The sequence below is a fragment of the Diceros bicornis genome, chromosome 38 (genome assembly GCF_020826845.1).
Source record: "Diceros bicornis minor isolate mBicDic1 chromosome 38, mDicBic1.mat.cur, whole genome shotgun sequence".
Taxonomy (NCBI): domain Eukaryota; kingdom Metazoa; phylum Chordata; class Mammalia; order Perissodactyla; family Rhinocerotidae; genus Diceros; species Diceros bicornis.
This window is the reverse complement of record NC_080777.1, coordinates 12,460,190-12,474,653: the sequence shown is the minus strand read 5'-3', so window position 1 is coordinate 12,474,653 and position 14,464 is coordinate 12,460,190. Positions and strand designations below refer to the sequence as shown.

The following is a 14,464-nucleotide window of genomic DNA, read 5'->3' as shown; positions in this document are numbered from 1 at the left end:
TCATATACTGGCACCAGAATTTAGCTTGCCCATTCCTGTTGGTTTGCTCCACTTTTTCCCTGGAGTCAGACTGTGATCGATCGATGCCATGGACACACTTCTCTGAATATTTCGTTAGGATAGGCCCCTATAGAAAAGTGTAGTCGTGTTTCAGGACACTTGATATATATTTTCTGATTTCCTTCCCAAAAGCTTGTCACCCGTTGCATCCCCGTGAATATTGTATTGACAATACAATACTTTATGATACAATTATATGACACGATCATCTCACCGTTTCCTAACCAGCACTAAGTATAATCTTTACCATCATCATCGTGATCATCATCTCTGCCAGTTTGAACGTGGGCAGATGAAGTCTCATTATTTGGGGTTCATTTATTTCGTTGCAAGTGCGGTTGAACGTGCTTTCTATGTCCACTGTGCACTGAGCTTTCGGTGTACCCCTCACCCCTTTGGCCAACAGGTGCGACGCGGACAGGTGGGGATGAGCGCTCCTCACCCCGAGGGCAGGCCCGCGTGCAGCGGCCGCAATCCCGGGCCCCACGGCCAGGGGGCGCTGCGACCTCAAGTCCCCGGCCCCGTCCGGGCTGGGGCGGGCGGCCGGGGTGGAGGCGAGGGCGGGAGCAAAGGTTGGTGACTTGGCGCACCGACCTTCGCCGGAGGGGCCGCGGCATCATGACGGTGGGAGCCAGGCTCCGACGCAAGGCGGCGAGCAGCCTCCCGCGCCGCGGGCCCCGGGGGCGAGGGCGGGCGGAGGGGGACGAGGAGGCGGCCGCCATCCTGGAGCACCTGGAGTGCGGCGACGAGGCGGCGGAGAGCGGGGCGAGCGCGCGGCGCCCGGGGGCCCGGAGCGCGCGGCGGGTGCACCTGGCCGCGCTCCCCGAGCGCTACGAGCCGCTGGAGGAGCCGGCGCCCGGCGAGAAGCCCAGGAGGAGGTACCGGCAGAAGCTGAAGAAGTACGGCAAGGTAGGGGCGCGCCTCCCCCTGCCCCCGGGGTCGGGGAGTGATGGATCGGCCGGGAGCTGGAGTCGGTCCCGACCGCATGACTGTGCTCAGCCTCCCGCTCCCACCCGCTCGCCAGCATCCCCTACAAGAGCGCCCAAAACTGCTCAATCGGTGACCTGGGAAGTGAGGGACAAGTGAGTTGCAATTAAGGATAGAAATTAAATCAGAGATTTCACTGGGAACCGCTCCACCCGCTACCCCGCTGCCGTTGGCTTATTTAATAACATTCCCAGCGTTCACTTATGCTAGTTACGTCTTCCCACTCCCTTGTATGGTTAGTAGACAGAAATCAGTGTCCCTATTCTACAGATGGGAATACTGAGGCCTGAGCGTGGTTGGGCGACTTGCAGAAGGTGACCCAGTTGGAAAGCAGGGAGTTGCAGCCCGGTTTATCTGCTTTCTGATACGCCTCTCCAGGATATCCCACTGGTTGAGAGTTGTTTAGATTATTCCCCCAAATATTCCCAAGGTTATTTCCAGGGCCTGGGAGCTCAACAAATACATAAATATGCTCTTATTGAATCTACTTTTGTCTTTTCCCAGCCAGCTATCTGTGTACTCCGGGGTCTATAGGACACAGAGAGGGAGAATATGAATATGAATATGGGATAAAATGACAGTTTCCTCCTCAAAGATCAAAGCCCAAAGGCAGTTCCCAGGTGCCTCTGGGGCTGGACAAGTCCACCCAGAAGAAAATCACGTATCTCACAGTGTCCTGGCCAAAGGCCAAGGGCCTTATCTCATTTATTGTCGAGTTATCTATGTCTTCCAGTGGCCTCTTATCATACCTGAAACCATCCCGTCTCCATACCTAGAAGCTTGGGTTTATCACCCTGTTTAAAGGCATGTCAGCAGCTTAGGGAGCAGTATACACGCAGTCAGTGGTAAGATATATTAATAAAAGCCATAAAGTTGGGACTTCCAGGCACAGAGTCATACTTGGACTAATCATCCTTCTTCCTGGTCCAAGTTGAGCACAAAGAAACCACATTTGCCTCTCAGCCGGTGAACTGATAATGTGGAAATCTCAGCTCAGTGGCTGGCACTTGGAGATGTTTTTTTTGGGCGCTCACTGTGTGCCAGGCGTTGTGCTAAACCCTAGAGATACAAAAATGGATACGACGCAGTCTTGCCCTAGAGAAGTCCACAGCCTCCCAGGGAGATGCTGGCATAGCTGGGGCCCCGCCATGGAGCTGCATGGTACAGAGCCTGGCAGTTAATCCTGGGGGTGAGGCTGTAACGTCAGGCAAGTTTCAAATCAGTGGTGACATGAAAACTGGGCACAGAGGATGAGTTAAGGTTTCACATGAGGTACTACTTCACACCCACTAGTATAGCTATAGTCACAAAAAGAAAGAAAAAAAAAGAAAATAAGTGTTGGTGAGGATGTGGAGAAATTGGAATTCTTGTGAACTGCTGGTAAGAAATGTAAAATGGTGCGGCTGCTGTGGAAAACGATTTGGCAGTTCCTCAAAAAAGTAAACAGAATTACCATCTGATCCAGCAACTCCACTCCTAGGTACTGTCAACCTACAAAATCAGAAACCTGTTCAAGAGGCAAAGCGTTTATTGGGGATCAAAGACTTGCAATTTGGGGGGCACAGATTCAGGTAGAGTCCCAAATAGTGTCCTGGTTACAGAAGAGGCGCTTAGGGTTTTTGTGGGGAAAAGAGGAAGATGAGGTGAGTTGTTTTAAAGAAGAGTTCATGGGTGCTAGGTAAGGTAAGGCTAGGTTTGAACTTCATAGATTGGTTGGCGATTTCGTCATTAGCAAAGTCCAGTGTCATCAGGCCTTACAAACAGGATATTCTTGTCCTTACTGCCTTCTTGGAATGTAGGTGGTTTGGTCCAGTTTGGAAGACGAAGAAAACAAGACGTGCAAGGCAGTTCCTCTGAAATGGCTGCTCCAGCTCTATTCTAACATGGCTCCACTCATGTCGTCTTTCATGGTACATACCCAAAGGAATTGAAAATACATACTCAAACAAATATATATATATATATATATATACACAAACATATTCAGAGCAGCGTTATTCACGATAGCTAAAAGGTGGAAAAACCTCAAATGTCTCTCAACTGATAAATAGAAAAAATGTGGTACATACATGTAGTGGAATATTTTTTGTTGATGGTGCCATTGAGTCCATTCTCACTCCTAGTGACCCCCTATCCAGCAGAGCAGAACCCTCCCTGGTCTTTTTGTGCCATCCTCTCCCCTTCCGGCGCTATATCAGACAATGCTCTGCTGCTATTCACAAGGTTTCCATGGCCAATTTTTTCGGAAGTGGGTGGCCAGGTCCCTCTTCCTAGTCTGTCTTAGACGGGAAGCTCCACTGAAATCTGTCCACCATGGGTGACCCTGCCAGTATTTGAAATACTGGTGCATAGCTTTCAGCATCGCAGCAACACACAGCCACCACAGTATGACACCCGACAGATGGGTGGTGTGGTTCCCTGACCGGGAAACAAACCCGGGCCACAGTGGTGAGAGCACCGAATCTTAACTGCTAGACCACCAGGGCTGGCTACCATGGAATATTATTCAGCCATAAAAGGAGCTAAGTACATGATACAACATGAGTGAACCTCTAAAACATTAAGCTAAGTGAAAGAAGCCAGACACACTAGGTCACATGTCGTATGTGTGATTCCATTTATATAAAATATCCAGAGTAGGTAAATTCAGAGGGAAAGAATGCAGATTGGTGGTTGCCAAGGACTCGGGGGGAGGAGAGATGGCGAGCAACTGCTAAATGGGTATGGCTTTTCCTTTGGGGATGATGGAAATGTTTTGGAAGTAGATTGAATTGGTGGTTGCACAACATTGTGAATGTCCTCAATAGCACTGAACTGAGCACTTTAAAATGGTTATTTTTTATGTTATGTGATTTTCACCTTAATTTTTAAAAAGAGAAAGAAATTCACCACATAGAGAAGGGCTAGCATCTGTGGTGGAGCTGCAGCTTCTACTTTCTCAGAGAGGACTGAGAAGGTGAGCAGTTAGGCGCCAACGTGGCGGAAGAAAATAGCCGACCCCTCTTGGCTGCAAATCCGTGAGAACAGCCACAGCTCGGCTAGAAATATGGGGAGGTGATTTTTCCTGCTTTAGGGACCAGGTGAAATTTTGTCTTACTTGGGTCCAGTAGAATAAGCAGTGATCTGTAAAAGGCTCCACATTATTAACAAATGGTTTTTCCTTCCAAGAGGGTGATTACAGTTCCTGTTCTTTTGTTAGCTGCGCAAATCCTTTGCCCACGTCCCTTCCTGCTTCTATTTAAAGAAAGATACTTGGCCTTTGTGAAATCTGGAAGGATAGGCTTGCACTGGCCTGCTGCCCTGTGGCCCCAAGCAGGGATCGACCCCGGTGCTGAGCTGATCAGCCTGTCCAGGAGGCTCTGGGCTCAGTAGGCTGTGTGCCTGGGACTGTTGCCGGTCAGTGTTCCCAGTTGATTTTTTTTTCTTTTTTTGCTGAGGAAGATTCACCCTGAGCTCATATCTGTGCCAGTCTTTCTCTACTTTGTATATGGGTCGCCGCCAATCTTCCTCACCAAAAAAATAAATAAATAAGAGGCCACGTTTCCTGGGCACATCTGAGAGCCAACAGGAGAGGTGTGGATGAGGAAAGTAATTAAATTTTGTTAATTGGGCAGCTGGGAGAGGGTTGGAGAAGGAAACTATAGGGTGTTGGAATAACCTTTAGCTCAAGAGTGAGAAAAATCTCCCCACATTCTAAGTAGGGGGTAAGGTCATGGGCACTGGAATCAGACTGCCAGGTGCAAGCCAGCCCTACTGGTTGTGTGTTATAAACCCTTGGGCTATGCTCGCCTCTCTCTGTCTCAGCTTCCTTATCTGTAGCATGGGATAATAGAAGGGTGTGGTTAGGAGTTAATGTGTGTCGAGGTCTTAGAGAACATCTGGCCTGTGACCAGCGTTCTGTAACTGTTGGCTGTTAATCCCAGGGCTGGAGGAGAGGCCCCAGATGACTATTTTCTGATTAGTTTTTAATGAGCTCTAACTCAGAAAGAAATCAGCTTCCGTAACCGCCCACCCACCTCAGCTTTACCCCTGGGTCCTGACCGAGTTCACCACTGAAGACTTGACCTTTATATCAGGGGAAAGCAAGCTTTGTTAGGAGCTGGTTTCCTTTTTGAAACTGGAGGGGGCAGGGAGTCCCTGCCATTACTGGGGGTTCACTGACTACTGAGGAGCCCCCAGGAAGCCGCTCTCGCTGTATTATTTCCCTGTGACTGCTGCAACAGATCGCTGCAAGCGTAGTGGTTTCAGACAACACAGATTTATTCTCCTACAACTCTGGAGGTCAGAAGTCCGAAATCAGTCTCACTGAGCTCAAGTCAGCAGGCTGGTTCCTTCCGGGCGCTCCAGAATCCATTTCTTTGTTCTTGCCAGCTTCTAGAGGTCCTGGTCCTCCATCTTCACAGCCAGTGGCAGCATCTGCATATCTCTTTGCTTCTGTTATCATGTCACCTTCTGTCTGACTCCTCCTGCATCCTTCTTATAAGGATCTTTGTCCTTATTTGGATTCTTATAAAGATATACGAATCCTTATGGTGATTGGGCACACCTGGATAATCCATGATAATCTCCCCATCTCCAGATCCTTAATTGAATCACATCTGCAAAGTCCCTTTTGCCATATAAGGTCACATATTCACAGATTCTGAAGATTAGGACATGGGCATTTTGGGGGGCCCGTTATGCAACCTACCACGCTCCCCCATGCCCCTCCACCCCTCTGCGAGATTATGTGGGTCGAAAGCTCTACTAAGATCAAAGACTTCAAAATCTGCTCCCTGGAATGACACTGAGGTGGTCGTTGAAAGATATTTTACGTTTCTTTGCATCGCCTTTCTCAAATCTGTGTTTTGACAGTGTTCCAGCTAATGAGCTATTTTAGTAGCTTTTTTCTAAGCTGCAAAGATGAAGTGACAAGCAGTTTTTTAAAACCGCAGGCTGAGGAAAATGAATGTACAAACACCCAAAATGTCAAGTGTAACGCAGGTTATCTGGGATTCTGGTGGCATTGCTTATAAAGGATGCTCTTGACTGTTATACTTCATCCCAGAGAACAATTTTTTTGTTGTTGCTATTTCAAACAGGTAAGTAAAATTCTCCCACTGAATCTTATTATGCATTTATAGAGGTGACTCTCTTAGCAACATCGTCCCCAACACACACGTACATGCATGCACTCTAAGGTCTCATTGAGAAGTTGATGGGACAGTGTCCCAGGAATCAGTGTCTAGAGAAGCCATTGATGCTCCTGGCTCTCCCAGAGCTCCTCCTTTAGCCCGAGAGCCACCAAAGGAACCCCCCAGGCCCTTCCTCAGTGCTGGGGCTACAGTGATGAGCACAAGAAAGTCCCCACCCTCATTCTGTTATCATGAGGACAATGAAAGCTGAAGCCAGAAATCATAGGAAAGTACACTCTTAAGAAACGTTCCTGAACAGATAACACAATATCTTAGATTTCTATAGTATCACCACCCACTTCAATTACTATGTAATAAAAAGAGGCAAATGTTATTTTACAATAAGAGTAGCTGAAGTTTGGGACCACTTGTACTGCCTGCAGTTACGCCAGGCTCTGTTCTAAGTGCTTTCCTTGCATAAACCCATTTAATCCTCTTAACGACCCAATGAGGTGGTTACTAAATATTCCCCTGTCCAGCACCAGGCCTTATAGAAAGGGAGGAGGAGGAGTGGGTAGCAAGAAAGCATGGCCCAGTCGCTACCCTCCAGGAGTTTATCATTGTATTGGAAACCCAAGACTGCTGTGGATGCAGCAATCAGAGAACAGCAGGAGACTTTAAAGACAAATGTGGGGGTCAGACAAGAATTAGACTTTAAAGACAAATGTGGGGGTCAGACAGGAATATGTCCTGGAGGTAGAGAGAGGACAGGGTGGGCTCTCAGATAAGGCAAATGAAGGAGAACTCAACCCAGCCATCAGATGATCCAGTAACTTAGCTGGAACAGAGGAGTGGGCTTTGGTTTAAAAACGAAAACAAACCTGGTTTGTTTTAGAACTAGCAGCCTCACTGCTGTTTCCAAGATCTCTGAATTATCTGGAAATATGCAGTGCATGAAAGCACTTTGCAAGGTGATGAAGTCTGTTCTGAGCCCCCACATGTTCTTATGTTGGGGGTGAGGGTGGGGCGCCAGAGATGTGGAAGCGTGGTAATTTGCTCATTGGTCCTGGGAGAAGGAGGCAAAGTGATTCTTTATGTATGTTACCATGGTGCCTGAGGGATGACAAAGTGGCCTGAACTAACCCCTTGCTTTTCTCTTCTGTTCTGAAAAATAGAATGTCGGGAAGGTCATCACCAAAGGATGTCACTACGTCGTCATTGGCCTGCAGGGGTTCGCGGCGGCGTACTCCGCCCCATTTGGAGTAGCCACAAGCGTGGTGGCGTTGGTCCACTAGTGGGAGCTGCTGGGACAGACCCACAAGAATGGATAGAAGCCTCTGCCCTGGGAGCAGTGCGAATCCAGGAGCATTTCAGACTTGAACTCACAAATACTTGGAAGAAAAAAATGTCTTTGTCAAATTGGATGACTTATGAATGAGTCATCCCTACCCATCTTTTCCCATATCCCGGACACGGATGGCTCCAATGGACAATCCCGCAGAGCATTAGGCCGAGGTTAGGATTGGGGTTAGAGTTAGTTTGCTAACACCGGAGCCTTCACATGAAGCTGACAGGGGGCTGGCTTGGAGTCAAGCACTTGACAGATGTGAGCACTCTGGGTGGGTGGCAGAGAGGTGATTATGAAGGAGAAGAAAGAGTTTTGACCTGGAGTAAGATGATGTGTTATATTCTCCTGGAAAGGTCACAGGCTGACCGCCCTTGGCTGCCTGGGTTCTGAAGGCAGGGAAGGAGCTGTTTGTGTCTGAAGTTCTGCCCCCTATCTCCTTCCTCCACCCCTTTGTCACCAGGAGTTTAATTACAGGCTTGAGAAGAAGGAAGGAAGAAAAATCTCTTTGAAGGCTATGATGCTTTGAAAACCATGTTGCTGATGTGTCATGACTGTTCAAAGCAGATAAAAGCTTGTCGTGTTCGCCCTTCTCTGCCATGAGCGTGCAGTTGGCAATGAGGGAAGGAGGAGCGGCGAGTTCAGACACAGCTTGTATGAGGGAGTGCTCCTGAGGGCTCTGGTGCCCAGTCCAGCCAAGAACAGCCCTGTCTGGTCCAGCCACATGTTTGTGGCTGCCTGAGGTCGTGGGCCTCCTGACTCAGCTGCCTAGTACCATCAGCTCATTCCCGACAGCTGCTCAACTCGTCTTCTACGCCAGGCCGACGAAGGGTGCTGGGTCTTGGGAGAGAGGGAGACACTACACTTGGAAATGAAAGTGTATGATTTAGAGAAGAAACCAGTAAGTAGGAGACAGGGATGAAGGAAGTAGAAGAAGGATGTTGGATGAGAGAAGTGGAAATACAGGAGCCGGGTCTGAGTTATTGGCACTGGGAGATCTTAGGTGGCCCAGGGGAGGCTGGTGGCCAGAGGCGCCATGGCTGGTGCTTAAAACCCCTCTGAGCCCCATGAGCTTACATTGGCTGCCTCTGTAGCATCCTTTCCTCTTCTGTGCTGCCCAGTTTGATGTCATCTCACCCGGATTCCAAGTTAGGGTGGGCATGGATCCTGGGCCTGACACTCCCCGAGGATGAGCCATGGTCCGCTATTGGACCACTGGACAGGAAGGTAAAGAAAGAGGAGGTCCGTCTTACCATGCTCCTCTGCCAACCCCCATGATGGGCCACTGTTCTGACTTTGTTTCCAGAATATCCAGAAGTCCCGAATAGTTAACTTGCTGATCAGTCTGCAGGATCCGTGGCAACACCTACCTGTTGCCCCAAGAAGTTTCCCAGGCCATGCAAAGGAGGTTTGGCTTGAGGCCTCAGGTGGCACTGGGAAGTGGAGAAGGTGGGAGGACTGACAGATGGACAGAGAAAGGAATGGGTGAAGGAGAACGTGGTAGCCGTGAAACTAGAGTCTGCTTCCTCTTCTGGATGCTCACGTTGAAGGTGAACTTGGACCCAGTTCCCGCATCAGTAATATTTGTGAGGAGAAGAGAAAACACGTGGTCTTGTTTTAGCTCCAATGATGAACATTGATAGTGGTACGTTTTCGCACGGGTAAGATGATTATAGCTTGCCTGCCGCGCTGGGAGTCAGGGGGAAGAAGAGGTGGGAGAAGAAGCAAAGTGTAGTTAGTCGGAAACGGGTCAGGTCTGTGTGGCCTGCTGGTCACAGGAAAGGGAGACGGGAGGAAGGAGCCTGTGGTGGGTTTGAAGGCTGCCAGGCCTGGTGGCCCAGGGATACTGACCAGCCACAGAGAAGCCCACCGAGTTGCCTCGGGGACATGGAAGTGTGACCCGGGAAGGGGCAAGAGCTGCTGAGGCCTGTCCCAGGAGGGCCTTCCCCATCCCACCCCTAAATCAGAGACACCATGAGGCCAAGCACATTTGGCTCTGAAATTCTTGAAGTCTGGTTAAGAATTAACCTGGAAATTTCAAAAGTCGAAATCTCGCCGGGATTGTCCTGGGAGCCAGATTCACGTGTACAGAAGGTGAACTTCTCCGAACTGCCCCTCAGCCTGAGTAGTCATTTCCCCCGAGATAGGGCACCCATGTGGGAGATTACCTTTCTGCATTTTCTTTCTTTGCGGTTTTTTTTTTAAGTATCAGTGTCCGTACCCTACTAGAAATTGAATTTTAGAGCTTTCTCTGTTCATACTTGACCAAACAGCTGCTTTTGTATCCTCTCTTGCCCTATTATGTAAGTAAAACCCCCAATTTGTTTAATGTTTCTGTGTGTGAAGAGTTTTTCTCCCCCTCATGGGGGCGGGCCCCCCGAGGGAGGGAGAGGGGCCCTGACTTGCCTGGGAACTCTGCCTGGGTGTTAAAGGGGGGACATTCTCGAGAAGCCCAGCAGAACAGGCTTCCATGTGCAGGACACTCCGCTCATGCGTTTGTTAAAAATGAAAATTTCCGGAACCTCCCATTTGGATTTAGAGTCTAGCGTGGCATCAGGAAGCTGCATGTTCCACAAGCAGCCTAGAAGATTCTGAAGCAGCTGTTCCTCTGCCTGAGCTGGGAAATGCTGGCCCCCAGAGGCCTGCTGCAGGTTGCCTCTGCCAGCAGGCTCTAAGGTGGGAGCCTGAGGTCTGGCCCGAGCAGAGGCGGGGGGCCTGCCAGTTGCCAGCCCCATACTGGGCATGTTACACTGAGTCCTCACAGAAGCAGAGGGAAAGGTCTTGGTGGTGGGGAAGGTAGAGAGGAGAGGAGTGGTTCTGGGCAGCCGTCAGATTATCCCTCAGGCAGGGTTGGGGGCCACGTGTGTCAACCTGCTGAAGCCAGGGACCTTGATGTATTCAGCCACCTTGGAATCTTCCCTGCTGTCCCTCCTCCCAGCACCTGTACTTTGCTGGAGAAGCCCTGACTGGCATCTGTGACCAAGAAGCACCCAGAAGCAGGACTTGAACTCAGATCTTAGATCTCCTTCTGCACCCCCCCAATAGTCTTGAGCATGGTAGTGCCCTCAGCAGAAATGGTTGTGGGGTTGGGAAACAAACCATCACTGCTGTTTCAGATTTAGGCAGCTGCTGTTATGGGGTTTGCACCCACGATATCTTTTTCCAGCTCCTGACTTTGCAGGAGTACAGGTAAACTGAATTTAACTTTCTGATGCCATCATCCTCAAAATGTTTTGAAAACTTTATAGCTCTCCCTGTAAACTTATAATACAAATTATACATAAAATAAAGAAAAAAATAATGCCCTCAGCATCCTTGTAAAGGCTGCATTCAAGAGACTCCGTGATTTTGCCAAAAGCCCACATGGTTCCTGAGTAAAAAATCCCAAACTCCCTTGACCATTCATGGGGAAATGTGGGAAAAATTAATAATACATGGGATTATTTATTTTTTTTAGAGACAAGGTTGTTTTTGAGCCAAACCACTCTACCGAACATCGTTGCTGTGGGGGAAAGGAGGTCTCTTCAGATTTTCTGGAAAGGCTCGGTGCCAGAGCCCGGTGGGTGCACAAGCCACAGATGGGCAGAGGCTAGGAGGGAAAGGGAAGGTGAGAACAAAGTCTCACTTGCTGACGCCCGAGGTCAAATCTCCAACCCCGGGGATGCTCCATGCCTTCCACGTGCAGCTGCATCCAAAGACACAAATCAGGATCCGAATTCAACACCTCCAGGCCTGGCTTTGCTTTTTTTAAAGGTGTCTCTCAGGTGATTCCTCTTGCATAACCTGTAGACAAGGCTCTAAACAAATGTGTCTGGTTCAAAGCAGACATAAAAATCAGGGCGAAGGTGCCGACAGACACAGAGCTAAGAGCGCACACCTCCTTTCTTAACTGAAATTAAACTTGCTGTTTAATTTCACAGTAAATCACATCCACCCGGACTTGCTTTCTTCGCTTAAAATGGAGAGAAATAATTTGTTTTGTTTTGCTTCCTATGAGAGATGTTTAGATTTGCTGCAGAAGTAGAAAGTGGTGAAATAACACCTATTTTTAATTTTTAATTTTTTGCGGAGGATCTACCCATTCGAAAAACACTTTACAGGTTTATCTTCTTTAATCACTGAAGGAGCCCTTCAATGCCCACAGTAATGGAGCTGGGAATCAGAGACGCCTTCTGTTACTGATCATGGTTTGTGTATTTTGAGTTCTTTAGAGTTGAGGAGAAAAATATGTTATTTATGAACTTTCTTTATCGCCATCATTTTTCCATGCAAAATCAGACTTGAATTTGTCTTGCAGTGTTTTCATTTCAATAAATCGGCGAGCCATTCCTATGATCCCACAAGTCCCCGATTCTGCCTGCTCCCCCTGATCAGGGTTCTGCTGCGTGTAGGACCAGAGAAGAGAATGAAGATGTGGTAAGCATCTCTGGGTACAGGCACTCTGCTGGATGGCTTAACTACAGCATTTTATCTAATTCTCAACTTTACTTCCTTCTCAATAACAAAGTCAATGAGATAGAGACTATTATTATTGTCTCGGTTTTACAGATTAGAAAACCAAAGCTTAGGGAGGGTGGGGAATTCCGCTCCAATGCTGTGGCAGGAGGCTGTGAAACCAGGACCCGTGGCTGTGCGCTTTCTCCCAGTTTCAACTGCTTCTCATTTCTATTTCCTCCTAGAAGTCTGTTACCACCAGTGACCATGAGGAAGAGGGAAGCTTTAAATGTAATCACATCCAATGAGCATTCCTGGTTCCAATATTGTGATGCAAGGAGTTAGAAACACTCCAAAAAAAGACTCTAGCTGCTTACCAACCCATCATACTCGATTTCTGAGATGCTGTTTGCCAAGGTCGGGGCACAGAAGGGAGGATGCAGAGCTGGGCCCTGAAAGGGACCTGTGACCCTAAGTCAGTGTGACTGAATTTACTTTATTTTGCCAAACTTCCTTGGTGTGATTTCTGCAGCCACAGTTACTATTCCCATTGACTGGTAACTATTCTCATGGAGCCAGCCTTCCATTGTTCACCCCAGGGGCCCAGGGGCCACATGCCAAAGCCCCAGGGCCAGCAGGAAGCCACTCTGCATAATAGGAACAGAGCCGGCATGGGACAGCCTGGCTTCAAATCCTCCAGCCGTGTGACCTTGGACGAGTTCCTCAGCTCCTTTGAATTTCAGGGTTTGGCTTGGTTTCCTCTCAAAAGTAGAGTCAATAGTGTCTACTTCAGAGGCTTCTTCGGGAGATGAAATATGGAGTGTGTTAAGAACCGAACATGTAGGATATTAAGCATCCTCCTTCCCCAGCTGCCCCGAGCTGAGATGAGCAGTGGGGGGAGAGCAGAAGAGTTCCCCTAAACTCATCCCTTATCTGCTGTGAGCAGCTTCCAGGTTCACGGTCAGAGTAGAGCCCCATCTTACCCTCTGCTTGAAAGCAAACCCTGTTGGAGCTGCAGGGGAGCTGGGTTGGGCGTGGAGCTGAGGAGCAGCAGGAGGGAAAGGATCAAGGAGATGAAGAACTTATCGGAGGGGGGTGGCTTGAGGTGGCAGGAAGGGGTTTGTTTGTGGCTTTTAGTCTCTTCCAGCCACCCCAGATGAGGAAAGACTGAACATCACCTTGAATTCAGTTCCGGTTTGCCACTGGCCTTGTTTCCAGACACCCAAACTTGCCTTATCTGTGCCATGGCCATGCAGAAGTCCTGCCAACCCCCACCCCCCCCACCCCCCGTGCACGGTGTTCAGAGGACAACAGGCAGCCTGAGGATCAACCGGAGGGCCCTGGGGGCTCTCAGGAGAGGTGCCAGGGGGTCTCCATCACCCCTCATTGCAATCATGCATGTGAGAACCTGGAAGGTAAATATGCACTTCTGTCAATCACCCAAGGAGCCTCTTGATTTGTGTTCATTTGTTCACAAAATAAATTTTTTTAATTGAAATATATTTGACATACAACCTTCTATAAATTTAAGGTGAACAACATGTTGATTTGATACATTTATATATTGTAATATGATTGCCATTGTAGCGATAGCTAGCACCTCTATCACATCACAGAATTTCATTTTTTTGTCGTGGGAATAATTAAGATCTAGTCTCTCCGCACGTCCAATGATTACAATACAGTATTGTCGTCTGTGTTCACTGTCCTGGGCATTAGAGCTCCAGGACTTACTTATCTATGTGCTAGTTGCAAGTTTGTACCCTTACACAACATCTCTTCTATTCTCCCACATCCCAGCCTGCCCATTTTACTCTGTTTCTCTGAGTTCAGCTTTTTTAGATTCCACATAAAAGTGAGATCACATAGTATTTGTCTTTCTCTGACTTATCTCGCTTAGCTAATGTCTTCAAGGTCCATCCATGTTGTCACAAATGGCAGGATTTCCTTCTTTCTCCCAGCTGAATAATATTCCGTTGTGTATATATATACACATACCACATCTTCTTTATAACAAGTAAGGTTTGAGCACATGGTGTGAGCTGGCACCATGCTAGATGGCAGGGCTGCTCCACTGGGAGGCAACAGGATGGGGTGGTGAGGGCTGTGTCTCGGTGTCAGACAGACTGTCGAAGGTTGGAGGTGAGTGTGCAGGTGGTTATTAGAGGGCGCCCAAGGATCAACCCCCAAGGTGAAGGATGCAGGATTGGGCAGAGGGAGAAGCTGAGCTGAAGTGCAGGCCCCGCAGCGGCCTCAGCCCACCCACGGGAGCTCTGAAGCTAGAATGGCCCTTCAGGGTTGATCTGGCTTGCCCCAGGATGGCCAGACCTCTATACCCCACATTGATTGGTCCATGGAGGTGGGCTGCTCTGGGAGGGGCATGCCTTTGGGTGAGGCAGCTCTCTGGAGCTGAGGCAATCTTGAAAAGGCTCTTAGCTGAAAAACTGTCTGCAGATAACACTCCCAGCAGGTGGGGCAGAGTCCTTCCTCAAAGGCAGATCTGGAGATCCACCATGCTGGCTCT

General features: G+C 48.7%; 1 protein-coding gene across 1 annotated transcript; it reads left to right on the top strand.

The window, feature by feature from the left end:
• Nucleotides 1–619: 619 nt before the first annotated feature.
• On the top strand, nucleotides 620–9,839 carry C38H1orf115 (chromosome 38 C1orf115 homolog). The gene is made up of 2 exons (XM_058533677.1): nucleotides 620–969; nucleotides 7,337–9,839. The coding sequence occupies exons 1-2, from the start codon at nucleotides 679–681 to the stop codon at nucleotides 7,454–7,456; spliced, it is 411 nt and encodes a 136-aa protein (XP_058389660.1). The 5' UTR covers nucleotides 620–678; the 3' UTR covers nucleotides 7,457–9,839.
• The last annotated feature ends 4,625 nt before the right edge of the window (nucleotides 9,840–14,464 follow it).